Consider the following 27,237-nt stretch of genomic DNA (forward strand, 5'->3'; position numbering starts at 1 on the left):
CAAGGCTAATGCCAGCCTGGACCAAGCAGTGACGAAGAGAGAAGAGCAACAATTCTGCCCTGGAAGGAAGTCAGCCCTAACGAGGGAATTGGTCTCTCTCATCCTCAAAGCCTAATTAACCAAATCATCCACGTTTGTGGGAGGCTTTAGCGGGAGTGGAGAGGGGCAAGAAGAGAGCTCCAAGGAGGAATGGCTAATGGTGAGCACTGTCTCCACATGGGAAGTGGGTGCTGGTGGGGTGCACCACGTTATTGCCCTGTGAGTTTGGCATCTTCCCGGCCCTGCTGTGGCTGCCCATGAGCTTGGCATTGCCGCAAGGGACAGCGGAGCCCGCTGCGGGGGCACGAACGCAGGAGCCCTGGCTGGGTTGGGGGCTGTGCCCGTTCCTGGTGTTACGGTGCTGTTTGTGCCCTCTTTGTCCCAATTTCCCTGTTGGATAGGGGGGGAAACAGCCGTGTTGGCCCATAATCACCGCCATGGGGTAAGCCTCCAGTGCGGAGAGGGGAGCTCGCAGTGAGGTGGGCACCTGGACCCTGTCCCAGGGCAGGCAGGTAGGGTGACACGGGGTGGGGGGGATGCAGGCAGGCTGGCATGGGGCTGGGGGAGCCCGGCAGGGTGGTGTGGGGGTACCCGGGCATGCTGGCATGGGGTCGGGGGCCCCAGGCAGAGTAGCCCGGGGTTAGGGGAACCCAGGCTATCCGGGGGGGACCCCTCCCCTTTGGGCACAGCAAAGCGGGGAGGGGATCCCCATGCACTTCCCCTATTTCGCCGCGGGCTCTGCCCGTTCCCCCGCCCGCAGCGCAACCCGGGGCCGCGCATCGTCCCTGTCCCCGTCCCTCCCCCGCGCTCCCGGGGCGGCGCGGCCCGGCCCGGCCCGGCCCGGCGGGGGGCGCGGGGGGCGGCTCCCACGCCCCGCTCTGCCGCCGCACGGCCGGGAACGGCGGGCAGCGGAGAGAGGCGCCGCCGCCGCCGCGCCGCCCCCGGGGACGAGCCGGGGCCGGGCCGGGGTCCGTCCGCTGCCGCTGCCGCCGCCGCCCCTGGGGCTGCGGCTCTGCCCGCGCCGCCGCCGCGCCATGGGCAGCCCGGGAACCGGAGCTGAGCGGTGAGTGCGGGGTCCCGGAGGGGCGGCGAGGAGGGGGGGGAAGCCCCGCCGGACCGTGCCGCGCTGGACCGGAGCGGAGCGGAGCCAGGCGGGCCGGGGGAGGCAGAGCCCGGCGGGGCTCACACGTGGGTACGGGGGGCGGCCGCGGAGCCCCCGCCGCCCCTGGGGGCCACCCTCTTCCGCCTGCCCCCGGCACCCCGAAACCGGCTCCCCAGGGTCTGCCCGGCCGGTGCCCACCGCCCGGGGCTGCAAGGCCCCTCCGTTCCCCGCAGCCTCCGGCTGGTGCCCGGGGAGAGGGGGTTCAGCCCCGGCTGGGGGGGGGGGGGGGCTTGGCGAAGACAGCGGTGGCGGGCAGGGCTGTTGCCCCCCGTGCCGGCTTGGCACCGGGGATTTAAATGGCCTCGAGCAGGCGGAGAGCTGCACCGGGAGGTCCAGCCTGAACCTGCCCGGCTCCATCCTCCACCGCTCGCCTCCGCTCTGCCCTCGGCCCCGGTGCTCCGGAGGGTCTGGTACCTGCAGTCTCCCCACAGTCAGGGCTGGGGCCGCTGCTCGCAGCCCCCCCCATAGCCTTTCCCTGGCAGACCTGAGCAGGTCTGAACATTGCCAGGCATCAGGAAGGGTCTTCCCCCATCTCATATCGCTCCTGTTTTCCCCCCCCCGGTCCTGCAGGTTCTTGCTCCTCGCCCCCCCAGGGCCCTGCCTGCCCCCTTCTCTCAGCATCCTTGATTTTAGGGCTAGGCGGATTCTCCTGTCAAAAATCCCAGGGTTGGTTTAAATGCAAATGTTACCGGGGTTGTGTTTCTCGGGGAAATGGAGCAGGCAGCAATCACAGCATACGCGGCTCCTATCGCCGTTCTGGAATAGCAGCCTGCCTCTTCCTACTCCAGATCCAGAGTACTTTTGTGCCAGTTTCTTAATCCACTTGCAAAGCGGATTGAGCTAAAACCTGACAAAAGGTGCTCTAATTCCCACAGCGTTCGCACAAGGGAGCGATTGCAGAAGAGCAGCTGCTCTTTAAATTCGTGCCCAGCCTTACCCTGAGATGAGGTTTTGGGAAGGAGAAAAAGAGCAAACAGGAGGAGAGAGGATAACAGAAGGAGGCAGAGCGCCTGCAAAATAGATCGAGAGCGGATCGGTGCGTGGATCCGCAGCCTGGCAGCACCCAGAGCGCGAGCTCGTCCCTTTGGAGCGAACAGCATCGGCTGTGCCAGCCGGAGAGGCTGGACCCCAGGGGACGGACTGGGGTTGGGGACGCTTGGTGGCCCGGTGCGGACCAGCCTTGGCCTTTCAAAGAGCTGCCACTTGCTGCTTAGTTTCGTGGCTTGGTCTCGGCTGCCAGCCTGCTCTTGCCCTGGCTGGGGATGCGCTGCGTGCGGGCAGGAGGCCGTCCTGCCTGGAGCAGACTGCCCCGACGGGCACTGGTTTACCCAGGTCCAGCCCCGCTGCCAGGGAGCCACCGCGAGAAAAGCCGCATCCAGAGAGGGAAAGTTCATACGAACGTCTCTCTCAATCAAATCACAAGGAATTAAAAAAACAACAACCCTGAAAAAACGGAGTTGCCCAGCAGCTCCCGGCAAGCTGAACAGCTGCTCGGTGCAATATATTCATCTGTGTCTTTAAAGCCAGGTCCAGATTCTGTCGCTGGCCTTAAAAACGCAGGTGGTGAACCCCGTGATAACCCCTTGGTGAAGCGGGGGGGCCTTGGGGCTTTGCACCCTAAAGCTCTGCCCTTCACCGCTGCTTCGTCATCCCTTACGCTGCAGGATGGAGATGGGGGATAAGGTCCCTGCTGCCTGCACCCCGGGGCACGGCAAGAAACGGTGGCGCGTGTCCTTTAAACAGGAGAATAATTCAAGATGTGTTGGGGAGCTGCCAGTTTGACAGCCTGTGATTGATCCAGTTTAATTTGAGCTAATGTATTTATCATCAGCGTTTCTGTGGCGCTCGTGAAGGCAGAGGGGAGGGAGCAGAGTTGCTGCCTCTTGCTGCTGGAGGACTGGCAGTGCCGGGTGAGTTTTGGCCGGAGCAGCTGGGAGAGGTGGCTTCAGATCCCCCCCAACATTTCTCATGGTTTTCAGAGGTTGCAAAAATCCCACTTGGATGTCTGCAGCCTTTCCCAAAGCCCTTGGTCCTCGGCTGAGCTGAGCTCGGGGGAAGATGCTCGCAAACACGATAATGCCCAGCCTGCAAAACAGCCGGAGGAGCACCCCGAGAGCAGGGAGCAAACGTGTTCCCACTGGCACGGGGGAAGCAGGAGGCAAAGCAGCTTCATGAAAGAGTTGGGGTTTTTGGCTTAAAAATCAGCAGATTTTGCTTTTACCCTGCCCTGTTGGGAGGAGGAAGCTGGAGGACCAGAGAAACGGGGGCTGGGTTGCGTTTCGCCCCTCTTGGGCTGCCCTTTGGAGCTGCTCCTTGGCATCGATGCCTGGGGTGGGAAGCGGCTGTGCCAGGCTGAGCGAGGGACTCTGCGGTGGCAGAGCCGGGGCATCTCCCCGGCATGGCCGGATCCTGCACCGCCTCCCGCTGCTGCCAGGCTCAGCCCTTCCCAGGGGACGCGCTCCTGCTGATCCTTTGCTGAAGATAGCAGGGCCGGGGGCTTTTTTTCCTATTTTTTTAGTGTTTTGAGCTCAGGAATGTCTGCTTTTATTAGCTGTGTTAATCCTGCATCACAAGATAACGCATCCCTCGCTCCAAGGCCCTAACCTAATCACTGTGCTTTCCCTCCGAGCAACAGCACGGGCCCGAATTAAACATTGAATTTGAAGCCTGATGGTACCGACGGACAAGAGCGCCCGGCTGTATTTGCGCTCAGCGTTTAAAGGCTTTAAATTGATGTTGTTCCAATCGATTTTTTTCAACTTCTGGTTGTCGGCTCGCCACTGTTTCACCCCTGAGCATCCCGCCAGGGAGCAGGCGGCCCCTTTGCCACTCAGCAGAGCGGGGAACCGAAGCTGCCATAACGCAGAAGGAGCGGGCAGTCGCAGAGGAGCTGGGCTGCTCCGGCAGATATGAGCCACGTCACTGCTGCGTTCACATCCCCAGGACGGGAGCGAGCTGTTGCCGTAGCCCTGGAAATAACATCGGGAATGTAAAGCACGTGGACGGGTGCATTTTGCGTGGGCAGTGGTAATTCCCGCGCCGCCGGCTCGCTGCGGCGTGGGCAGCCCGGGTGGGACGCCTGTTGCCGGCAGCATCTCCCCAAGTGCCAGATCCCACATCTCAGAGCTAAGGGATCCCAGGGGCCAAGCGAGGCCGTCCTTGAGCTTGTCCCCTGCCGTGCTGAATCACCAGGTGGCTGTAAAACATGCATCCTGTGCCTCAGTTTCCCTGTCTGTAAATGGATGTAGTCCAGAGGCCTGGCTTTGTAGGTTCACGTGCTCTCTCAGACGGCCCAAATCCTGCTGCCTGCCTGTGTCTGCAGCTGTAAAGCGACGATTGAATTGTCTGAGAAGGGCGGAGGGGGCATCAGGCAGCATCTCTCCCGTCCCCGGGCAGGAGCTGCAGCGTGGGGGCGGAAGGTGCTGCCAACGGAGGTGCCGCCGGAGCCCGAAGGGCCTCTTTGTGTGTCCTGGAAAAACACCAAAACGAACAGGCGAGGGCAGAAACGTTCAGAGCAGAGATTTGAGAGGAGATGAAGGAAAGCAATAAAACCCGCGAGAGCGTTTGGAAAAGATGCCGAGAGCCGCTCCGGCTCACCAGCCGTGGTAGAGAAATTGATTGGGCTTCAGGCGTTATCGGTTGACTTTTCTGGGAGGCTATTTTTGAAGTTTATGTAGGGTTTACCTTGAAAGACAAAGCAAATGCTTCCACGAGGGCTGGCTCCGGGGATGCAGGAGCAAGGGGGGCTGGAGCACAGCATCGCGAGGCCGTTGGCAGCGGGCACTGGGCAGCCATCAGCAATGACATGTGCTGATTTCTCCTTCTTTTGATCCCTTTGCTTTAAGTTATGATGCTTTGGGGCTGTAGCCAGACCCCCATGCTGGCTTGGGGGTGCCCCAGGGTGACGGGGTGTCGGAGGTGAGGGCTGAGGCTGGGCAGGACGTGGGGCCAGGGCTGGTGTGGGTGGCAGAGCGGCGAAATGGCACTTGTCATCAGAGAGTCCTGGGTCCTCCCTGGCCCTGAGCAGGGGCTGCCCTTCCCTCTTCTTCGTAGAAAACAGGCAAACTGAGGACAGGAGCAAACTCACCCCAGCGTGGTCAGATAGCAGGGGCTGGGGTGGATAATTTGGGCAAACTGTGAGAAACAGCTTCCCTGTGGATGAGGTTAAAAAAAAAAAAAAAAAAGCTAACCATGAAGGCTGTGATCCCCAGGCTGCTGCGGTGCCGTGGCATCCACGCGGGCACCCGGCGGCCGGGATGCCGGGTACCAGGCTGGGGAGCAGAGGCAGCGTCCATCTCGCTGAGCAGCTCAGTCCCAAGTGGCAAAGCCGGCCGTAACCCTGGCACGTGCCATCCTCTTTCCCTCACCGTCTGGCTCAGCCCAGCTCTTTCCTTGCTTTTCTGCCTTCCTCCCCCTGAATTTTTCATGCCACCATGAGCTTTGCTGCATTTTGCAGCCCTATCCATCATACGGGTTTATTTTTTAAAGCTGCGTCCCAGCTCTTAACAGCTCGGACCTGGAGCGCCAGGGCTTCTTGTTCGACTCCCGATGTGCCAGCCAAAATAGCAGTGGCCACATACTGTAGTGGAGAAGAACAAGTGTCACTGAGAATTAAAATGACAGATCCCAGCATCAAGGTCTCCGAGGGTTTGTGCTTTATTAAGCAACAGTGAGTTCATGGGAAGGGACTTTCACCCGGAGCACCGGTTGTGTCTACAAGAAAAGAAAAGCGAGGACTATATTTAGGTTCAGCCGTGTGATGGGGAGGCAGGGCCAGGCGCCGCGGGAGGTGAGCTGGGCATCCTCGGCCCCGTGAGGGTGAGCTCTGTCCCTGCAGAGCCCGGGGAGGATTTGGGGGGGATGTGGGGACCAGGCCATGGGAACAGCTCGGCTTTGAGATGCTGCAGAGGGACAACCCACGGTGCTGCGGGGCAGGAGAGCTGGAGGGTTCCCCTCGCCTGTGCAACGGCCTGTTTGGGGTCTTGCATGCCCAGACCCACCTCAGCCATGGCCAAGTGCATGTGGCATGGCCAGGAAGGCCCCTCCGAGCAGGATTCACCCTGTCTGCAAGTTGCTCGTGCGCAGCATCTGTCCTGCCACCAGCTTAGGAGAAAAGGGGGGGCTGCGACCCTGAGCGTGAGCTGATGTTCACACCCGTCCGTACCTGCCCGACGCTGCGTGGTCCCTCGCGTGGTTCCCTCTCCCTAAAATGTGGTTTCGTGATGATGGAGGTTATTTCATAGATCAATGTTTTATCCCTTTGCCTTAGGGTCTCCCTCTTCCCACCGCCCCCTCCTATTAAAAATTCATTGTTTCTCCCAGATACTGTTGCTAGAGGGAGACGGGGAGAAATAAAGGAGGTTCTTGGAAAGGAGGAGGGAAAATATTTAACAGGAAGAGAACAGAAGAAACATTTGAAACAAATTTTGTCCCCCTCTCACTGCCCTGGGCGCATTTGAGCCCACACGCTGCCCCTGTCACGTTCCAGGACCCCGATGCTCCCAGCAGACTCGAGGAGGTCGTGTGGGACCTGGGGTGAGCCCAGGTGGTGGGGACGGTCGTGCTCCTGCCTGGGGCTGAGGAACCCATCACCATGGAGGTGGCAAAGCCCCCGCTGGCTTCAGAGCTGGGAGCATGGGGACAGTGTGGGTGTTTCACGCAGCAAATGCGAGCAGATACAGGAGGGAAGAAGCAGCGATAACATGGACCTGCAGCAGGGCAGGGAGATGCGCCTGACCTCCGACTCATCTCCCGTCCTCAGCATCTCCAGAAAAGTCCCCTCGAGGCCTCGCTCGCTTTTCCTGCTTGATTTGGATGCTGTTTCAGTCCGGGTGGATGAGAGGGTGCATATGCAGGCTGAAATTTAGAGTGGGATTGATGGGCTGCACGCTGTGGGGCTAGCTCACCCAGCCCTGCGACACGAGGAACCTTGGCTGTAATGCGGAGCCGTCGGGCAGCCAGGATGGCTGTTGAGTAACTGCAGTCGGAGGAACGGCAGCATGCCGCCAGTGGGAATTGACAGTGGCTGGACCGCGTAGGACCCAGGTGGGCTCGGGAAGGTGCTTTCCATCTTCAAAAGGCCTCATGAGCACGGTCCTCTGTGCTCCTCGCGGGTCAGCAAGCAGCAGGGGTTTGCAGAGCACCGTCCCGCGGCGCTGTGCTGAGCAGGGTAACTCTGGCCGAGAATCCCATCCAAACTCCATCAGCCGAGTCTCCGCGGTGACTCTAGTTTATGGATGCTGTAATACCTCAAATTAGGTGAGTGGTTTTGTTTCCCCTCGGGGGGGAGCAGGAGGTATTGAGCTCTGTGCCCAGAGCCGTGCCCTGGCTGCCATTTCGGACCCGGTGCCGGTGGTGCAGCCAGAGGAGCAAACCATGAGGGCGGTTGGTGCTTCTGGCCTCTTTTTCCAGAGGGTCACCCGGTCTGACCTTCCCCGTGCTGAGGACAGCTGGGCACCAACTCTTCAATATTGCCAGAATGAGCTATTTTGTATTTTTCCATTTAAATCTCATTTGAAGGCAAGTCCATCTGGTTCCTTTCGTGCTGCCAGAGGAAAAAGGCTGCTCTCAGGTCAGCTTGCTACGGGGCATCTCCTCGCTGGAGACCCAGGCGAGGTCGCACGGCCAGGACCTCCGTTTCTTCTTCTTTCCATCACAACAGCAAGGTGGGGTGGAGCAGGGCCCCTGTAATTGAATGCTAATTGGGGATGGAAAAGAAGCAGGACCCTGCAATTGCAAACCGAAGATGAAGTGACATAAATGAGATCTAAATTGTGACCTTTTTCCATAAGCAGGAGTATTAACTAAGTGTGACAAATGGAGGGGGGGAAAAAACAACGCTGCCTTCGTTAGTCTTCGTGCCCAGGGCTGACATGGAGCTGGAGCCTTTGGTCTGCACCCGGGGAAGCGCAGCTGGTGATGCCGGACGTCCCTCCTAGCCGTGCCCGATGCCCCAGGAGTTATTTTGGAGGCTGGACCCTTTCCATCATCAGTTCAGGGAGCGGTTTCTCTTCTTGCCTTCAGGGTCACTTTTTTGCATCAAGCACCAGCTTTGTGGCAAAGCAATTTCCAGCTTAGGGAGCGTCCCGCTGGGGTTCGGCACCGCTGCCTTTCCCCTGCCTGTCACGGCTGCCAGTTTTTTTTTTTTCCCCTGTGAATTGCCCTGAGGTTCTCGCTGGGTTGCGGCTGTTGCTGGCCCGTGAGTTTTGGTTCATGCCAGGACATGGGCAGAGCCGTCCCCGGTGCAGGGACCGCTCAATGCTGGGCTGGGGACCTATCGATGGTGGCTCGGTACTGTGCCGCTGGGGTCTGGCTCGGCTGTCTCCATCTCAGTGACTTCCCGCTTTCCCAAGACTCTTAAGAAACAAGTCTTTTTTCCTCTGTTTCATTTTTTAACAGCTCTGCCCTGTCTCTCCATTTCTCTCCCTGGGGTCGTTTCTGGCTGTGCCCCCCCCAGAAGCCGGGAGACGCTTTGTCCCTGCTGGGCTGCTGCTGTGGACGCGTGGAGCTGAATTTTTCCTCCTTCCTCGATGGTCTTCCAAATTTTCCCATTTACTTTTGCAGAAAGATGCTCTTTGGGGGCATGTCACTAAGACAGAGGATTTCACTGAGGATTTCAAATGAATGGCCCATGGCTCCCACTCCACGATAATGCGTCATTTTTATTGTTCATATTTCAATAACTAAAGGTCAAACGGAAGCCCAGCCAGCTGGGAAGTCTGATGTTAATTACACTAATGAGCAAAAGTCTCTGGCTTACTGCTCCGTGCTCCGCTCTCCCGGATGCTGGGGCGGTGCGATGCTGGCTGGCCAGACTGTGGGTGCTGTCGGGTGAGCAGCAGTGTGGGGGTGTTGAGGGGCTCCTGGGGTCCAGGTCTTTTGTGGTCTGGGGGGGACTGCAGGTCTCTTGTGGTTTGGGATGAGCCGCAGATTTGCTGCCGTGTACATCTGCAGGCTCCGGCTGGAAGAGTTGGTATGCGCATCCCAAGGGATGCTGCTGCCCTAGAAAGCTTGACCTGGGCATTCTGGTCTGGTCCTCTGGAGGTAGAAGTGTCTCCGCTGATTTCACAGGACCCCGGGGTCCCTTTTGGCTTTTGGCTTTGCTGCCGAATTTCTTCTTCAAGAGGCTCCCATGCACAGAACTTGCACCGGAGCCTCCTCAATGGAGAGGCAGGTCCAGGGGAGAGCAGACTCATCCCCTGGCTCCTCCACCAAGTTGCTCTACAAAAGAGTTAAAATACAAGTTTTAAGTATATGTGTCTTAAAATACAAGGTACAGGGGCTGGACAGTGGCAAGTGCTCTGGTGGTACGGACACACAGAGAGCTGGGGAGTTGTGCTGGTGGCAGCGCGTGGGACCGGAGGAGGTTTTAGACCACTTCACCCATGTGCTGGTGGGTCCCGTTTCACAGGGATTAAAATGCATTTGTGGACAAAAAACCTGAAGTAACCTGAAACGGAGGTTGCTAAGTGACGCAGGAGCTGCCAAAAACAAATGCCAAGACCATCAGCTGAGACCCTACTCATTCAGAGGGCTGGGAATGAGGGGCTCATATAATACGTGTGGGGCTTTGATAAGCCAAGCCCAGGTGGTCTCTAAAGCGAACTTAAACGCTGCATTCACACCATGCAGGCAGGTCTGGAGGCAAGGCTGCCCCGTGCTTCGCTGCCTGCGGGGAGAGCAGGAGAGGGGCCAGTAAGCGCAGGGAGTTGAGCAGATTTTGGTTTACTGCAATTTGGTTTCAGCAGGTTTGCAATAAATATATGGGCATGTCCAGCTTGCTGGAATTTGTATTAAATTTTGCTTTATCCGTCCTCGGTAGCCGGAGCCTGGCCTTCAGGAGCAGCAAGCCAAGCTGCTCTGTTGCAGTTGTACTTAATTCTTGGATGGCGATGCCTCCGAGCATTGCCCGTGGTGCCACCTCCACCCCTGCCAAAACACACGGAGGTGCTGGAGCGTGCGAGGTCCCGCACACGTCGCTGCAGTGCAAAATGAATCCGATTCCCTCCCAATTATCGCATCACTTGGGCGTTAGAGAAGCCCCACCTGCTCTGCAGCTGCCAGCACCGTGTAACTGCAACAGATATTTGTGCATCGACACGGTGGAGGCTGTGATCCCTCGAAGCGCATACACTGGACTGACTTTCTAGACAAAATCCTTGCTGAATTGCACCACATCGTAGTTGCTGGTGGTGCTCAAACTTCCCCGCGCAGGTGCTGAGGGCAGGCTGAGGTGTTCCTGGGTCGTTTCCCCGTAGCAGGGCTTGGTTTGGGTTGCTCTCACCTTTATTTTGAGTAGTGGGTCTGAGTCACTTCTACACATGTGCATGCATCAGCCACCCGTGCTGCAGGGTCCCGCACAGGGACATTCCCTGGTGGAGGAGATACGATCATGCCTGGGATTCGTGCTGGGCTTTTCCCATCTTGCTGCCAGCCCCGGAGTGCTCCCTGTCTCTCTTGTCCCAGCCCTGCCACGGCCTCGGGCCAGCCCAGAGAGGCTGATGCATCCCCTGGCTCCACTAGCAAACCCCGGCACGTCCATGGCAGGAGATTTCCTTGCTGCGGTTGCTAATAGGGGGGATTTTTAGCACCGCTCCCTCTTTGCTAGCTGCTCTCTGTTGGCGTGCATCCCTGCCAGGGCATGAGTTGAATTGTGTATGTGTGCATCCCCGCTGTTGATGGCACAACGGGAGCGTGGGGGAGGCTGGGGTGAAGGGCTGAGTGTATCACTGGCGATACTGTGACCCTCCGGCAGCTGGAAATGTGGGTGCTTGCCCTCCCAGGGAGAAGTCCACGTCCCCCAGGCAGAGCGGACAAGAGGAAGGTTTTCTGGAGCGGGGAACGAGCTGGGATTGTCAGTCACTGGTTGAAGCCCTGCTGCCTTGCACCGCTGCAGGGGCCCTGCGTGACCCCCGGCTCGGGGGTGGCCAGGGAAGCGGAGCCGCCACTCGGCACCTGCACAACTGAGCCTGAGCCGGCAGGTTTTAGGGGAATCCCTCTGTCTTTTGCTTCAGGGTAGTGATGCTTTCCTGGAGGAATTTTAGCTTTTTTGGACTGCTGCACGCTGTCAGTTCTTCGGGGACCCCAAAAGTGAGGTTTTACCCTCCCATAAGCAGCACGCAGACAGCGCCGGGGCTCGCAGGAACACGTGGGGAGGCTGCAGGGGACGGCCCTGCCCGGGCAAGGGGCACCCACCCTCCTGGGGTCGGCTCTTGGCTCCCCACTGCCACCAGGGATGTCCCCCCCGAGCGCTAAGGGGGTGCGAGCCATGTGCCTCCGGCTCCGGCTGCTGCTGCAGAGCCGGCTCCTCGTTTCTCCACCGTTCTCTAGCAAATCCCTGCGAGGGAAAGCTCCTTTGGCTAAGGCTCCCCGAGCCTCTCCCAGCAGGAATTAACCTCCCCGGCTCCTGGGGCAGCTCGGCTGGGCAGGAGCAGGGGGCAGAGACGAGTCGGGGCCCCAGCGGGGTCTCGAGCAGAGGTCAGAGCAGCTGCCAAGCTGTAACAGCAGGACCTCTGCGCGGGTGTAGCTGAACAGGACCCGAGTCTGGAACTGTTTGTGTTCTGTTAGCCAGGAGGAGCCGGATTTCCCCCCCCAAAAGGAGCTATTTAAATTCCCTCTTTCTTTGTTACAGGCAAATTAAACTTGATCCAGAGAGCTCAAAACACTTTAGCAGAACTGTAGCAAATCATTTGCTTGCAGGTTGGCGTCCTGCATCCCCTGCACCGGCCATCAGGGCTGGGAGCGTGTCTCTCGACCCCACAAAGTGCCCAGGGGAGGGACACGGGGCAGGAGGTCCGGCCAGTGGCACTTCTGCTTCCAAGTTTGGGTCCAGCCTCCCCAAATGAGAGGATTCCTGGAGAGCTGGCTGTGGGCACCCGCTGCATGGGTGCCATCTCTTCCTGAAATCCCTCTGTGTGATTGCTGGGGAGCGTTGCCACGTCTTCCCTTGTTCCACCCCAGAGCTGGCCATGGTGGTGCTGGGCTTGGACGCTCTCCTGTTTGTAAGAGGATCCTTCAGGGTACAAAGTGCTATATAATTTTATATATATATAACAGGGCAAGCTGCAATGGTCAGGTCACACATCAGGCTGGAGCAGCACTAAGGATGCTTCCCCTCTCTGGGAGGTGCCTGTGTGCCATGTTCTTGGGCTTCGGGGGCATTTATTTGGGATTTCTGTGCTGGACACTGTGGAAAGGTGATTTACAGTAATCTCCTTGTGCTGTTTTGTCCAGAGGAGCTGAGGCTGGCTGTGCCGGACACTTTGCCATTTAAACATCCCCAGTCTCGGATGCCACAGCAGATCCAGATGTCGGTGCTGCCCCGGACCTGCAGAACGGTGAGCGCTCCCCGGGCTCGAGCAGGGTGAGGGGGGGGTCAGCATCATCACTGCCTTTGCACCCCATGGGGTTTGTGCACTGGAATGCTTGAAATCCAGTTCATTTTTAGCTCATGGCCATCCCTGCTTGGTGGCATTAGCTCCCTCCTCGTCCCCCCCCTCTTTTTGCAGCATGGAGCACTCAGTACCTTTGAGCCGGAGGTTTATCCCACAGCTGAGAAATCCCCTGCCTGTTGCCATGACCCCAAAAATGTGCAAAAAGTAACTCAAGTAGGGACGTGATGCAAAGCTCAGGGGCATTAAGCTCTGGTGCTCGCTCCAAGGTTGCTGGCAGACAGCAGCAGGGACCCCAGCCTTGGCTGCACCGGGATGCGTGCACAGCATCGGTTTGAAGAGTGGCGGTTCAGGGTTTGGACAGGTTTCATGGGATTCGGGAGTCCACCAGCTCCATCCTGGGAGAGGGACTCTGGAGGCTTTGCCCTTGCTCTGCTGTCGAGATGCCAGACAGGGAGTTAAGAGATATGGCCCTGCCATCCCCTTCCCCTCCCACCACGGAGACTTCTGACTTTTGGGAACCTCTTTGGGGCTGCGTATGGGAAAGGAGATGCTCTTCTGGTCCCACAGCCACAGCTGATGCCCCGAAGCTGTAGATCTGGGGACTGATGCCAGCGTGTCTCGCTCCAAATGTCACCGCTCGCTGCAATCTCCAGCCTGGAGGAGATGTGGGGGTGGCGCAGCTGGAGCCCCCGAGGCCCGGCCGGCCCCATCCGAAATCTGAGCAGCGAGGCTGGGAGGGATCTGCTCTCCGTAGGGCTCAGGCAGGGCTGGGACGAGTCCCCTGTCCCCCTCCCCTCTCGGGGGCTTATTACAGTGGGGGGCTTTGGTCTCACTCCCGCCTGGCAGGACGAGGTATAGATTGCAATGCCGAGCGTTATTTCACCCTGTAATGGCATTTTGCTTTGTTTGCTCGCCGCTCCCATGATCATAATTGGGATGGCAATAAAATTTCCAATGCAGCAGCTGTAGACAGGTCTTAAAAAACGCATTCAGCCTCGGATTGATGCTGAGCAGAGCTGAAAGGTGGAGGGAAGGCTGTCGCTCCGTACTCCCCTTGCCTGGGATTCCTGCTCTGAGCAGGGTTTCCAGCAGATCGGGGGCTCCATGTCTCCACCTCTCACCCCTCTGCACCCGCAGAGGTCTGCTCGCAGAGCTACGAGCTTGTTTTCCTGCGGAGAGCTGAGCAGTCCTGCTGGGACCAGGTTGTTTTCCACCCATGGCTGCCTCTCCTGCCCTGTCCTCAGAACAGAGATCTGTCTGTCAGTCTGGCCTGTCAGTCTGTTCATCCTGCCCACGAGTCCAGCCGTCTGGTCGCATTAAAGCCTCCCGAATGATGCATCGCTCTCCCGAGGTGCAGTGCCCGTGGGCTGGCAGCAGCCTGCCCCAGGGCTCTGGGCTCCTTCTCTCACCAGCATGCCGGGCACCCCTGCACCCGCCGCTGTGGGTGAAGGCACCCCATGGGGCTGAGCCTTCAGGAACAGGGTCCTTTCTGAGGGTCAAGCCTGGAAATGGCTGTCGTTTTATCCAGGAGCCTTGGGGAGGTGGCCAGGACTGCCTTGACTTGATTTTGTGCAGCGCCTGACACCACGGTGCTGCTGGCAACCGGGCTCGTGGGTGCCACCACGGTCCAGGTAAGGGATTAAGAGTAGACTTTGCCATCAAAGGTCCAGCGCTGGCAACTAGAGGCATCGATCACAGTGTGATTTACGTGCCAGCCCCCCGAGGGGCTCAGGCCAGCGTCACCGAGATGCTGAGCTTAATGAATGACCGAATCTAACGAGGGCTGGCGCACTGGCCCAGGTGGACAAGCGAGGTGGTTTGCAGGGGCACAGCCTGCGGGGAAGCAGCTGGCACTTGGGCTGCTGCAAAGTCCTCGGCTGGCGGCATGGGGAGGGCTCTGCCAGCCGCTGCTGGCCGGACTGGGACCAGGGGCTGGGGCCAGGTGGGGCGGCTGCGCGGCTGCCAGCCCGAGCGCTCCGCACGCCCCCGAGCAGCGTCATCAATCAGCTTTCTGAAAGGCGGCTAATTACAGCGTATGCTTTTCTGTTATGATTATTAATCATCCTGCTCCTGCACTTCATTTATTACGGAGCTGCCTGGGTTAGAGGAGGGAAGGCACAGGGTCCCTTCATGTGACGAGGTGGCACATTCTCCCTGCTGTTTGGGAGCCCACTTGGGTGATGTGTCTGCAGGACATGAGTGCTCCCAGCGTGGGGGGACAGCCTGGGGTGTCCCCACCACCGGCCCCAGCACAGCCTGTGTTCTGCCTGGGGTTGTCCTGCTTGGCCAGGCTCTGCCGAGCTCCCTCTGTCCCCTTCCACATGGCTCCAGCCAAGCGTGGCACGCTGGCTTTCGTGCTCTCCTCCACCGAGGTTTTGCTCCTGGGGCGTTGCTCCCAGGCTGTGTTTCGGCAGCCCTGGTGCAGAAGGTAAGTGATGAGCTCGTAAAAATGGCCGCACACCCCGGGAGGCAGGAGGGGGAAGCAGCTGCAGGAGAAGGAGCAAATTCCCCTCTCTCATTTAATGATCTTTGTTTGTGTCTCCGTGGGGGCAGGAGCGTAGCCCTGTTTTCCGAGATGCTCTGCTCGTAGCCAGGATACGTGCGTGCCTGACTGTCACGTCTGTGCCAGCCGGGACTGTTATGGGCTTGTGTTTTGTAAATCTCTCAGCAACGTCGTGGCATGGGCTTTAAAACCGACAGATGCCGGGAGGATGTTTCCTGGGGGTCTCAGGTTCCCCGTCCCCGCTCCCGGTGCTGGGCTGGGAAGAAACCTGAGTACAGGCAAACCTTGGGCCCTGGGCTGGTTCAGATGGGGAGCTTTGGTTCAGATGGGGAGCTTTGCAAAGCCCAGAGCCCCTGGGCTGTATCCTGCCCTTTGGTGGGAGAGGAGGAAAGTGGTTTGACAGGAGGAGTCTCCTCGACCCTGAGATGCCTCTGAGCTTGTTCCTGGGTCCTCTCCCAGCTGGGTGGGTGCTCAGGGACAGGGACACCATGGGGGTTGTGGCCGGCAGCTGGTCCTGGTGACAGACAGTGATGGCAAAACATCAGGGGGAAGTCCCAGGGACGTGGGCTGTCAGCCTGCATTTGCCTTCCAGACCTTCATCATCCTGCCCGTGACGTTAGCGGGCTTCTGCAAATTAAAAGTTCTCACTGCGCAGCAGAAACTTGCTGGGAATCCTCAAAAAAATAACCCCCGGTGCCCATCCGGGGACCACTGCTGCTGCCTAAAGCCAAGTTCAACTCAAGTGTTTCTGACGGGTGCTAGTGGAACAGCTCACTGGCAACAAGGCGTTTTTGGGTGCAGTTGAAGACAGGGAGTCGAGCTCAGCCTTAGTTCCCGTGTGGTCCGGCAGGTACTGAAGTTGTTGAGATCCAGGTGAGGTTTGCTCTCAGCCAACATTTCCCAGTAGCAGTCAAGACATCTGGCTGGTGGTTCAGTCCGACTGCTTGGGTCGAAATAAGAGTATAGCACCCACTTGTTCTGCTCCCCCTTCCCTCGTTTTAGAGGAGTTACTCACCTTGGTAGAGAAATAAAGATGCTCGTGGAATATTAAACACCTCCCCAAAACCCCTGTTGCTGATGAGTGGCTTCTGCACCTCGTTCCCTAGTACATGCAGTGACCTTTTAGAAATGTTGTACGTTGTGGTTGTATCTAAATGTCTTCTCTCCTGGGAGCATCTTGTGGAAATAGAGATTCAGACATGATGTCTATCAAGAAGAAAAGCAGATTGCGGCCAATCTGTGGCTGCCTGTGCAGTATTGCCTGGGCCACGTGCTCAAGAATCATAAGGTTGTCTCTAAAAATAAGCGGTGGCTTCTTTTGAGTTGTCTCCTTGGCATCTTAGCTCATTAGGGAATCCTCGTTTCTGGGTTTTTGCAGCATTTGCGAGGGCTGGGAGTTTCCACGTGGGAGGAAAGTGGAGAGTCCTGTGGTCGCAGCTGTTGAGAACTCGGCTAGGACTCAGGGTGGGATCATGGGGTGGGAAGACAGCTCCATGAAGACATCAGTCATGGTTTGTGCTGGGTAGAAAGGGTAAATCCTGCCTCCGCTGAAAGCTCGCGCAGTCTTGCTGCTCCAGCATCATCTTGGCTGGCCCCGAGACCTGGGGCTGTTGAGCAGGGGGAGACGCGTGAGATGCAGCAGCTGCCAGTCTCCAAAATAACTCCCTTCTATATAAGGTTTTTATGTTTTTCAAGCAGTTCCTTTAAATCATGCTTCGGGACATTTTCTGCAGGGACCCAGCAGGAGCCTCTCTCCTCGCACAGACATCTCTCCTTTCACACTTTCTCTCCCCATTTCTGCGAGTCATCAGGAAAATCTGTTTCTGTTTCAGCAGCCTTGAGAGGGACACAAGGGTGACTATCAGGAGCATGGCCACCACGGGTCCCAGCCCTGCTGCTGGGTTCTGCCATGGCTGTTGGGTGCAGTCACTCGGCCGTCTCATACCCCGGGGAGCCCTGGCCTTGGGGCATTTGCCAGGTCCTGCAGACACGAGGCACCGCGGTGTGGGGGGACCCACTGTACGGAGCCTGCCGGGTGCCCTCCTGCTGCCGGGGCTGCTCCGCCGCCCACCCAGCCGCTCGGTTCTCCCCTCCGCTCCTCCAGCTCTGCCCTCCTGCCTGCCCCAGCCTGCCTTTGCTGGGAAATGAACTGACCCAGAAAAACGTGCTCTGGGTGTGCCGAGAGTGGCAGAGCTGGGAGAATTTGTTTCCCAGCCAGACTCTGATAGGATTAGGAATAACTCTCTGCTAGATAATTCTCCATTAGGTCTGGTGATTGATTTTCTTCCTTCTTACCATCAGCTCTCTCCTCCTCTCCCTGTTTCAGCTGGATTATTCTCATGCTTGGTTTGCTAATTGCCTGATCACTAGAGCCTCGTCAGAGTGAGGCACGGGCACATCACTGGCCTCCTCTGACCCTCCGAGTTTTCTGCCTCTTTGTTTATGCCTCAGCTCTGATTTAATCTCCTCCACTCCCCAGCATAAGCTGGGTTGTTTCTGCTGCCCTAAGCAGAGGGAGAAACCTGCTGGTGTCACCCCTGGAGCCAGGGAAGGTCCTAGGGATGCCCCTTCAGTTCCTCCCTATCACCTCCATCCTCCCCATGCCCCCTCGTCTTTTCTGGGGCTTCTCCAAGCTCAGTGTGGCCACAAACCTGCTGGTTTTGCAGACTCGAGGCAATGGATAAAATAAAGCTGCAGGAGCCACAGGTTTATTTTTGGGTGGTGGCACAAGAAACCCTAGAGATGCTGAGCGGCACAGGTCACCTTCGGTCCTCATGTCAGTGCCCCCAGAAAATGTCCGCAGTAACTACACTCTGCTGCGAGCAAAGCCACCCGCGGCAGCGGCTGGAAAAACACGGTTCAAATCCCTGACTTCACATTCGGGTGTGGAAGTTTGCTCTGTCAGCTCTGAAAAATGCCTAAAAGTCCCCCCAGGAGCCCACATCAGCCCATGGGTGCCACAGGTCAATGGTGGCAGCGTCACCAGCGAGAGCTGAGTATGAAGCAGACTTCCCGGGGACCCTGGTTTTCTCACTTTGCAGCCCAAAAACCATATGGGGGAGGCTTTGTTTTTGCTAGTTGTTGCGTGGCATATTTGAGGGCTCGGGGTTTTCCAGCGGGGAGGAAGGAGCAGACGTCTGGACGGGCTTTGGCACAGGACTGGGGAGCTGGGCTCATTTTCTGGTCTTGAAGAGCTCTGTCCCGTGGCAGCTCTGGCTCTGGGCTTCCCCTGAGACCTGGGCCAAGGCTCCCAGCCCACGGGTAGAGCTTGGGGCCAGGGCTCAGCCTGGCAGCAACGTGTGGGAGTTGTTGGCATCTGCATTCAGGGCACCCATCCTCCGCTCCAAGCCCCTGCCAGCAGCTCTGGGTGGTTCGAGTCCCAGACGAGCCATCGAGCCTGCTTGATGCAGCCATATTCCCATTCCTGGTAATCGAGATCTCATCTAGTTGATACCCCAGGACCGGGGAGCACACGGAGCTTGCGCTGATGGAGAATCCGGCACTATCCCCTGAGCAATCCTGGCAAGCTGTGAATGAGCCAGGGGAAATATCGCTCTGCTTCGACAGGGGATGCTTGGCCACTCCATCCGCCTCCCAAATCCAGCCCAAGCCCCAGCGCGGGGGCTGAGCGGGGCAATGGTGGCTGTGAGGATGCTGGCACGGGCCCCCGACAAGCACAGAGGTGCCGCCGTCTGCGCAGCAGAGCCGTGGTTGGCGCTGCCTTCCTTGCAGAGCCGCTGGCATGGAGCCTGGCGCAGGCTGGGGAGAGCAGCCAGGGAGCGAGGGCGGCCGTGGGCAGGCAGCTGGGATGCTTCGCTGCCAGGGCAGGGCTGGCTGCCGGCTCTCAGGCAAGCGGCAGCGAACGGGCATCGCTCGGGGTGTTTCCAGCAGCGTTTGGCTGCCGTCGGTGTTTGTAGGAGCCCTCTCCTCTCTTGTGCCGAGTTTGGGACGTACTGGCACGAGTCGCTGACACTGCCACCTCCCTGTCACCTGTGCGTCGGGGCGCTGGTATTATCCCCCCATCAGTGTTTTAAGGATGAGCCTCTCCAAAACGCATGGGGGTCCCAGCATCACTTTCTGCCCCGTTTGCTTCCTCCCTACCTGGGGGTCTCCACCCTGCCCTGGGGTCCCCTGCATCTCCTGGAAAGGTGGAGCAGCATCCCGTATCCCGAGCACGTAACCTCCCCTGGGTGCTCCTGGCCTCCCCAGGCAGAGCCTGTGAAGGAGGGGTAACATGGGCTTGGCCTTGAGCAGCAGCAGTGGGGTTCTTGAAGGAGAAGGTCTCAGCAAGACCATTTTGTATCCTGCAAGTCGATGGAAGAATATAACAAGACGTTGCTTTGACTGAAGTATTTGTACTTGCGCAATGTCAAAACAGGGGAACCTAGAAATGTCAACCTTGGCTTATTTTCTGGTCTTTATTCAGAAAAAGGGAGAAATGGCAGCTGAGGAGCAATTGCTCTCGGAGCAGCTGACTGTGCTGAGCGTGTGCCACCAAAGCAGGAGCCATTTGAAGGGGGTGGAAGAGACCTTCCCACCTCCTTTTCTCTAAGAAGTGGTGGTGCGAGGGAGCGAAGACCCACCTGCAAGCCGGGTCGGCCGGTGCCCGAGCGTCCGAGAGCCGGGCAGTTGGAGGGCACCAGTTCCTCCGCGCTCTGACCTCTGCCTGCTGGGAAGCACTGTGCTGCCGGTGGCTGGGACAAAACGGGCTCGGTGGCCACACGTCCTGGTGGGGAGGGAGGGAAGGAGGAGGCTGCTCCCGGGGGCTCAGAAGTGGCCAAAGGTGGTCTGCTCTGCTTCCCCTCACCGTGCTGCAGCCCCTCCGCCTCGGGCTTTCCTGGCTCTGTTCCCCAACCCTGCATGCAGCAGGCGTGTTATTTTTAAAAATAAATTAAATGCGAAGAAGAGCCTCTATCTAGGCCTTCAAGTAGAGTCTTAATTGGCCTCGCTCCCCAGGGACCAGGCGAGCCCCGGAGAACGCTGCGCTATCGGAGTAATGAGCTATTAATAAACGGCGCTGCTCGGCTCTGTGCTCTGCTCTGCCCGGGCCAGATGGGCACCATGGGGCCCCGGTTGTCACTGCAGGGGACCTGGGGTCTCCGCGGCTGGGGCGGCTTCTGCGGGATGTCCTGGAGCCGGTGGAGACCCCCAGGGGCAGAGCCGACCTCGGCCACCTCGGCTCCTTGCTCCGGAGCTCGTATCCGCCTGGGTTTGCTGGGAGGGGGCTCGGCCGGCACCCGTTAATCCCCCCCCATGGGGTTTGCTGAGGGTGTCAGGGCTGTGCCTGGCTCCACCGGTGCACCCATGGGTGGGAGCTGTGGGGCAGCGGGGGCAGCTGATGCTCTGCTCTGGCTGCAGAGGGGGAAGGAGAGTCCAGCGCTGTGGCTCCCGCTCCCCGGCTGCCGGGTAAAACAATGCCAGCAGGTTCATATACCTTTGCTTAGAGGATCAGGTGGCCGAAGTAGTAACCAGAAGTGGAATACGGTTACCCCGGGCTCATTCATAATGAACGCGGCAGAGAGCCGGCGTGCTCACGGGCTGCCTTGGCACAGCGGCCGTGGGCAGGGCAGGGGAAGAGGCCAGATCCCCCCCAGGGGAGGCAACGGTGGGCACAGGATACGGCCAAGCATGGGAGACCATTAGCCTGGCAGCGGTGCCTGGGCATATTTATTTAGCGTAGAGACACTAAATAAAAAAAATAAGTGTCACAATAAATTGGGAGGGTTTTTTTCCTGTGGGTTTGCAGGTCGTGCCTGGGCACATCCTTCCCATCCAGCCCCGTGGCAGACCAGGAGCGGAGCCTTCTGAACAGGGGGGACCAAGCGAAGCTGTCCCCACCTCACCCCAGAGCCAGCTCGGGTTCCCAAGGCCACCAGCCAGGCAGAGCCGATCGCAAAATGGCTCTTGGCACGGCTGTGAGCAGCCTCCTTGAAGGCAGAGGCTGCCAAGCAGCTCCAACCGCATCCCTGCTCCGGTGCCCAGGTGGCATTTGGGGGCCCCTGGTTGCTGGACATGGGGGGGGTCAGGACATGGGGGGGTCAGGTGCAAAGGGTGAAGCCTGAGCAGTGTTGGAGAGAGGGTCTGCGTGGCTGGTGAGGGGGGAGGAAGGGGCTGGGACGCTTGGCAGAGGCAGCAGTGGGGTCTTCGGTCCCACCCCGCTGCCCCCGGCAAAGAAAGCCGATGCTGCATCCCACCCGGCTGTTAATCCCCTCCCTGTGGCTGTGTGAAAAATGATAACGCTTCCCTCTCGGTTTGATTCATTAGAAGAAAAAGGGAAACGTGGCAAAATTAAGACACGCACCAAAAAAAAAAAAGTCTGTGAAAGATAATCTCCTGCGGCTCTTAAATTGCACCGAGCAATGGGTTTATTGCCAGAGAATTGCTCAGCTTGGATAATAGGATCAGGATGGGAAATTATCCGTGGAGATGGCATCCTTCCCGCGACGTGGGCACAGAGAGGGTCGGGAGCCCCCCCAGCCCCTGAGGCCATTCCCACGCCACTGCCAGCCCCTCGGGGACAGGAGGGTGACGCCAGCCTTTGGTGCCCTTCATCAGCATGGTGGACCTGTGGTGCAGGAGACGCTGGGCAGAGGTGCTGGGATGGGCCAGCTCCTGCTGTCCCCGCTCCATCAGTGTCACCTCTCCGCGGGGTTCCAGGGTCCCCATCACTCATCCCAGTGGTGCCGACCCCGGGGCCGGGCTGCTCTGAGCCAAGCGCTCTGGGAGTGCAAAGGAGGACGGGGAAGGGGGTGACGGGGAACGGGAGCACGGCAAAACCTTCAGACTCCTTCTGGTCTGTCCCGCCGAGCCTCCCTGGGGCTGGGGTGCGAATGCTGCGTGAGGGACGGAGCCAGCCGGCACGGGCTCGGGGTACGGGGCGCAGCCGGGGGTGGCCGGGGGCTGCGATGCTGCAGGAGAGGGAGTTTTGGGAGGAGAGGGGCCAGCAGGTTTGGGCGACAGGCAGCAACTCGGTAGGAAGCTGGGGATGGCTTAGCACCCCAGGATGGGGACCCGCGTGTCCTGCCCCACCATCCCTGTGGCCCTGGGTGCTCTCTCCTCTGTGATGCCCCTTAGCAAAGGGGCAGGCGTGGGGGCTGCGAGTGGACGTGGTGGCTCATCCTCTCCACGCTGTGAGCCTGCCCCGGCAGCTCCCACTGTCTCTCCTGATGACAAGCAGCAGCTCCTCCTTTCTCCCTCCATCACCCCCTAAACCAAGCCCCAGCCACCTTAAGTCTGGCCTTTTCAGAAGCTTTTGGGCAATGAGGACATGCGGCGGCACCACGATGGGCTTGAGCAGCTACAGACACCGTGTCCTGCCGGCCCATCCCGTCCCCTCTCCCCGCACCCTGCCGGGCTCTGACAGCCGTATTTGGGGTCCCCAACAGGCCCAGAGGGACAGAAGGGAGCGTGCGTGGGGCGCTTGGGCAAAAAAACCCTGAAGTGAGGTCCAACGCTCCCCAGAGCCACAGCGTAGGGTTCCCCGAAGGCAGAAGGGCTGGAGCCAGCCTGGCTGCCACTTGGGTACCGCACACCAGTTTGTCCCAGTGTTCTTGCCAGTTTGTCCTAGTGCTGTGGGGGTGATGGGACATGGCCCCCTGTGCCGGAGGGGTCAGTGCCCCTCTGCCCCTTCAAGCCATCGGTATGGCCGTGCTGGGCTGTTGAAAATTTGGAAAAGGGTGAAGGCAGGGGTCTGAGTCTGTGGGAACGGAGACGTCCCATGGACAGGCGGGTTTTGCCATGAGAAGCAGGGCTGGTGCGGCGAGAGCAGCCGGAGCATGGATAAATGCTGTCGATAGAGAGCAGATGGGGAGAGGGATGCTCTTGCCTCCTGCCCATGAGGTGCAGCGGCCAGGAGGCACCTGGGAAGGCACAAAGCAAATAAATCCTGGCAGCGAGGAGGTGGAGGAGTCGGAGGTGGAAGAGGAGGGGGAGGAAGAGGAGATGCTCTGCCCAGGTTCTCGCCCCCATGCTGCTTAGGGGACAGGGGGTGAGGACCCAGCCCCAGAAGATGTTGAACCGCTTCGGGTGACATCAGTCGCCTCGTTTGGGATATTTTCTCTTTGGGCCTTTTGCCCCCAGCGCAGGGCTGAGAACTGCCCCGCTCGCTGCACCTCCGCAGGGGTGGCTGGAGGGGCTGACTGCTCTCAGTACCCCCCAAATTGTCTGTATTCCCTCACCAGGCCCAGAAACACCCCGCAGCGCCCCGACCGAGCAGCTCTGCCGCTTAATTAGGTTAATGACAGTGCTTCGTTATGGAAAGCCGGCTAAGGAGTTTGCACCGGTGCTGGGAGGTGCGTTTCCAGGCACGGCGGCAGCCTGACAGATTTGGGGCAGAGAAGGGGACAGGGAGCAGGGAAGGGGAAGCAGAGAAAAGGGAAAGCAGCGGCGAAGTGCTAATCCCTGGAAAGGAGGGCAGCTGGGGCACCGTGCCGCGCGAGGTCGGTGTTAATCCCTTATCTGCGAAGACTGTGCCTGCGGCCGCCTTAATCTCCGCTCCGAGAGGGCGACGCTGGGGACAGGGACAGGAGGACCTGTCCCTACGTGCGGCACCGAGCATCCCCTGTCCTGCGGGACCTCGCTGAGCCCGGGGCCTAGGAAGGATTTGTGCCGCCGGACGAGACCTCGCAGCAGCTGCACAGGGAGCAGAGGGGATGTGGCGTCCCACCTGTGTCACGAGTTTGCAAGGCCTCTGGCTGCATCTGTTTGCTCCTACGCTGCCTTGGAGGGGTCTGTGTCCCCCGTTATCCTGGGGTGCTCGCGCTCACTGTCCTCTACGCTTGTGCATGCACCGTCAGCGGCACGGAGCGGGTGTGAGCAGGCAGGAAGGCAGAGGCTGAGATGTGGGTTTGCAGCTGTGTCTTGTCTCGCAAATATCTCCCCCTGCCTCAGTTTCCCTGCTCTCCTAACAGCATGTGCAGGCGATGAGACTTGTTTAGCCCAGGTTTGCATAGGGCACGGTTGCCGGGTCACACGTTACGGGCTGAGAAAGGGGTTCGGAGGGTTTCCTGGGGGGACTGGGACCTTATCAGCACCACGGGCCATGGTTTGGGGAGCATTTTCCAGTCTCAGCCCACAGACAGGTGATCTGGGGCTGGGTAGGACTTTGTTAGCTGCCCCCGGGCTCGCCGCTGACTCCGCATCTCTCTCTCCATTCCAGGCATATGGGAGAATGGTAGTGAGCCCATAAGACCATGCTCTACACAATGACATGTTGGCTCCCGGTCCTGGTCCTCCACCTGGTCCTCCTGAGCCCCCGGCGGGTGGCAGCCTGCCCTGCCCGCTGCGAGTGTGCCCCGCAGGTCAAATCGGTGGTGTGTCACCGCAAGCGGCTCACCTCCATCCCCGAGGGCATCCCCACTGAGACCAAGATCCTGGAGCTCAACAAGAACCGCATCCGCTGCCTGAACCCGGGGGACCTCTCCCCGTACCCGCTGCTGGAGGAGCTGGATTTCAGCGAGAACATCATCTCCAATGTGGAGCCGGGCGCCTTCAGCAACCTGTTCAACCTGCAGACCTTGCGGCTGCGGGGGAACCAGCTCAAGCTCATCCCCCCGGGGGTCTTCACCAAGCTGACCAACCTCACCCTCCTGGACATCAGCGAGAACAAACTCGTCATCCTGCTGGACTACATGTTCCAGGACCTGCGAAACCTGAAGAGCCTGGAGGTGGGTGATAACGACTTGGTGTACATCTCCCAGCGGGCCTTCTCGGGGCTGCTCGGCCTGGAGCAGTTGACCATTGAGAAGTGCAACCTGACCTCCATCTCGGCCGAGTCGCTCTCCTACCTCCAGAACCTGGAGGTGCTGCGGCTCCGGCACCTCAGCATCTCTGCGCTGGAGGACCAAAACTTCAAGAAGCTCTACAACCTCCTGCAGCTGGAGATCGACAACTGGCCGCTGCTGGAAGACGTCTCCCCCACCAGCTTCCAGGGCCTGAACCTCACCTCGCTCTCCATCACCTACACCAACATCACAGCCGTGCCCGCCGCTGCCTTGAGGAACCTGGTGTACCTCCGGTACCTGAATCTGTCCTACAACCCCATTAGCACTGTGCTGAAGGGCTCCTTTAAAGACCTCATCCGGCTCCAGGAGCTCCACATCGTGGGTGCTCTCTTGGTGTCCGTGGAGCCGCAGGCTTTCTCCGGCCTGAGACAAATCCGGCTGCTCAACCTCTCCAGCAACTTTCTCTCCACGCTGGAGGAGAGCACCTTCCACTCCGTCAACACGCTGGAGACGCTGCGGGTGGACAGGAACCCCCTGGCCTGTGACTGCCGCCTCCTCTGGATCCTGCAGCGACGGAAGACACTCAACTTCGATGGGCAGCAGCCCATGTGCTCCTCGCCGCCCGAAATCCAGGGCAATGCCCTGCGCGACTTCCCGGACTCCGTGCTCTTCGAGTACTTCACCTGCCAGAAGCCCAAGATAAGGGATCGGAAGCTGCAGCACGTGACGGCCCGGGAAGGGCAGTCCGTGTCCTTCCTTTGCCGGGCGGATGGAGAGCCGGACCCCTCCATCGCCTGGGTGTCCCCCCAGCACCGCATGATCACCACCCGCAGCACGGGGCGGGCGACCGTGCTGCCCGGGGGCACCCTGGAGATCCGCTTCGCCCAGGTGCAGGACAGTGGCACCTACATCTGCATCGCTAGCAACGCGGGAGGCAACGACACCTACTTTGCCACCCTGACGGTCAAGGGGCGGCCAGCCGACGGCTCCCACTACGCGAACCGAACTTTGTACCTCAGTGAGTTCAATGACACCTCCCACAACGACACACAAGTCTTCTTGAAGTTTACGTTGGACCTCAAGACCATCCTGGTCTCCACGGCCATGGGCTGCATCACCTTCCTGGGCGTGGTACTCTTCTGCTTCCTCCTCCTCTTCGTCTGGAGCCGGGGCCGGGGGCAGCACAAGAACAACTTCTCGGTGGAGTACTCCTTCCGCAAGGTGGACGGTCCTACCACCACCACCGGCCAAGGAGGAGCCAGGAAGTTCAACATGAAGATGATCTGAGCCTCTCCCAGAGGAGAACTATTGTCTGCTGCCTGGCCCCAGGCACAGCCATGATGGGACGGGGCCAGGGGGGGTGTGGGAGCACCGGCGATGTCCCAGGGCTGGCGGCAGGACCTCGCCGTGCTGGGACGTGGCTGGAGACATGTCAGAGGCGCCGCGGGCCAGCAGGGTCAGAACCGCATGGACCTCAGGGTCGGGGAACGATGATCCCGGCTGTCCCGGCCCTGTGGTGAGCCCTCGGGGCGCAATGGCTCAGGGGCCATCCCGGCTCCAGGGGCTCCCTATGTAGCCAACATTTTTGCTACCAACTATGCATTTCTCTAGCCAAGAGGTCAGCAGCGTTTGGGCCTGGGAAAAAAACTGCTTCCTTTTTTTTCCCCCCTTTCCCTTTTTTTTAAGAGACTCTCCAGAAAACTTTCTTGGTGGTTATTTATGGTTCTTCTCTTTTCTTGTTGTTGGTTCTTTTTTTGGTCCAACGATTTTTTTTTTTTAATGAATTTCCAAGAGAAAAGTCTTCCGGGGCGATGCGGGACTGGGGTGCCAGGGGAGGTTGTGCTGAGCTGGGGGTCTCCTCCAGCCCCTTGGCAAAGCCGGACCCCCTGGGGCATGGCCGTGCCTTGAGAGCTTCCCGTCGGCACATTTAAGACACAGCATCTGCAAACGTGGGTGCCCGGGGATGCTCCTGCACAAGCAATAATAACCCACCCAAGGCTGGGCTCTGAGGAGGTGTCAGCAAGAAAAAAAAGGAAAAAAAAGGCAAAATGAGGCCAAGGTCATTAAAATCAGGAGGAGCAGCCCCGGGGCGATCCAAGGCCCCGTCTTTGCATCTGCCCAAGCCACCACGGGAGCGGCAGGGGTGAAGGAGCAGGGGGTCAGGATTCGTACGGGTGTAAAAGGCACTTTTGGGTCTGGCTTGCAAAGTTGAAGTCTGCAGGAGAGCAGGAGCTGGCTTGTCCTGTGTGGGGAGGCCATACAGCCCAGGAAAGAAGAGGAGAGAAAGGCTTGGAACAAGCAGCTTGGGAACCGACAGCAAAAGCAAACACCGGGAGAAGGTCCCAGCTGGCACCTCCGTCGGGTCCGCCCGGATCCTGCACCCTCCAGCGCTGAGGACCACGGGCCAGTGTCCCCGGG

At 59.2% G+C, this 27,237-nt stretch overlaps 1 protein-coding gene across 1 annotated transcript; it reads left to right on the forward strand.

Moving 5' to 3' along the window:
* The first annotated feature begins 170 nt into the window (after positions 1–170).
* LINGO3 (leucine rich repeat and Ig domain containing 3) lies at positions 171–26,106 on the forward strand. The gene is made up of 3 exons (XM_050910655.1): positions 171–199; positions 12,434–12,537; positions 24,255–26,106. Exon 3 carries the CDS (start codon positions 24,289–24,291, stop codon positions 26,104–26,106), a length of 1,818 nt encoding a protein of 605 aa, XP_050766612.1. The 5' UTR covers positions 171–199; positions 12,434–12,537; positions 24,255–24,288.
* The last annotated feature ends 1,131 nt before the right edge of the window (positions 26,107–27,237 follow it).

The sequence above is a fragment of the Gymnogyps californianus genome, chromosome 24 (genome assembly GCF_018139145.2).
Source record: "Gymnogyps californianus isolate 813 chromosome 24, ASM1813914v2, whole genome shotgun sequence".
Lineage (NCBI taxonomy): Eukaryota > Metazoa > Chordata > Aves > Accipitriformes > Cathartidae > Gymnogyps > Gymnogyps californianus.

Bases quoted from the DNA above. Each gene is read 5' to 3' on its own strand.
- LINGO3 (XM_050910655.1), top strand. From the start codon at position 24,289: ATGCTCTACACAATGACATGTTGGCTCCCGGTCCTGGTCCTCCACCTG.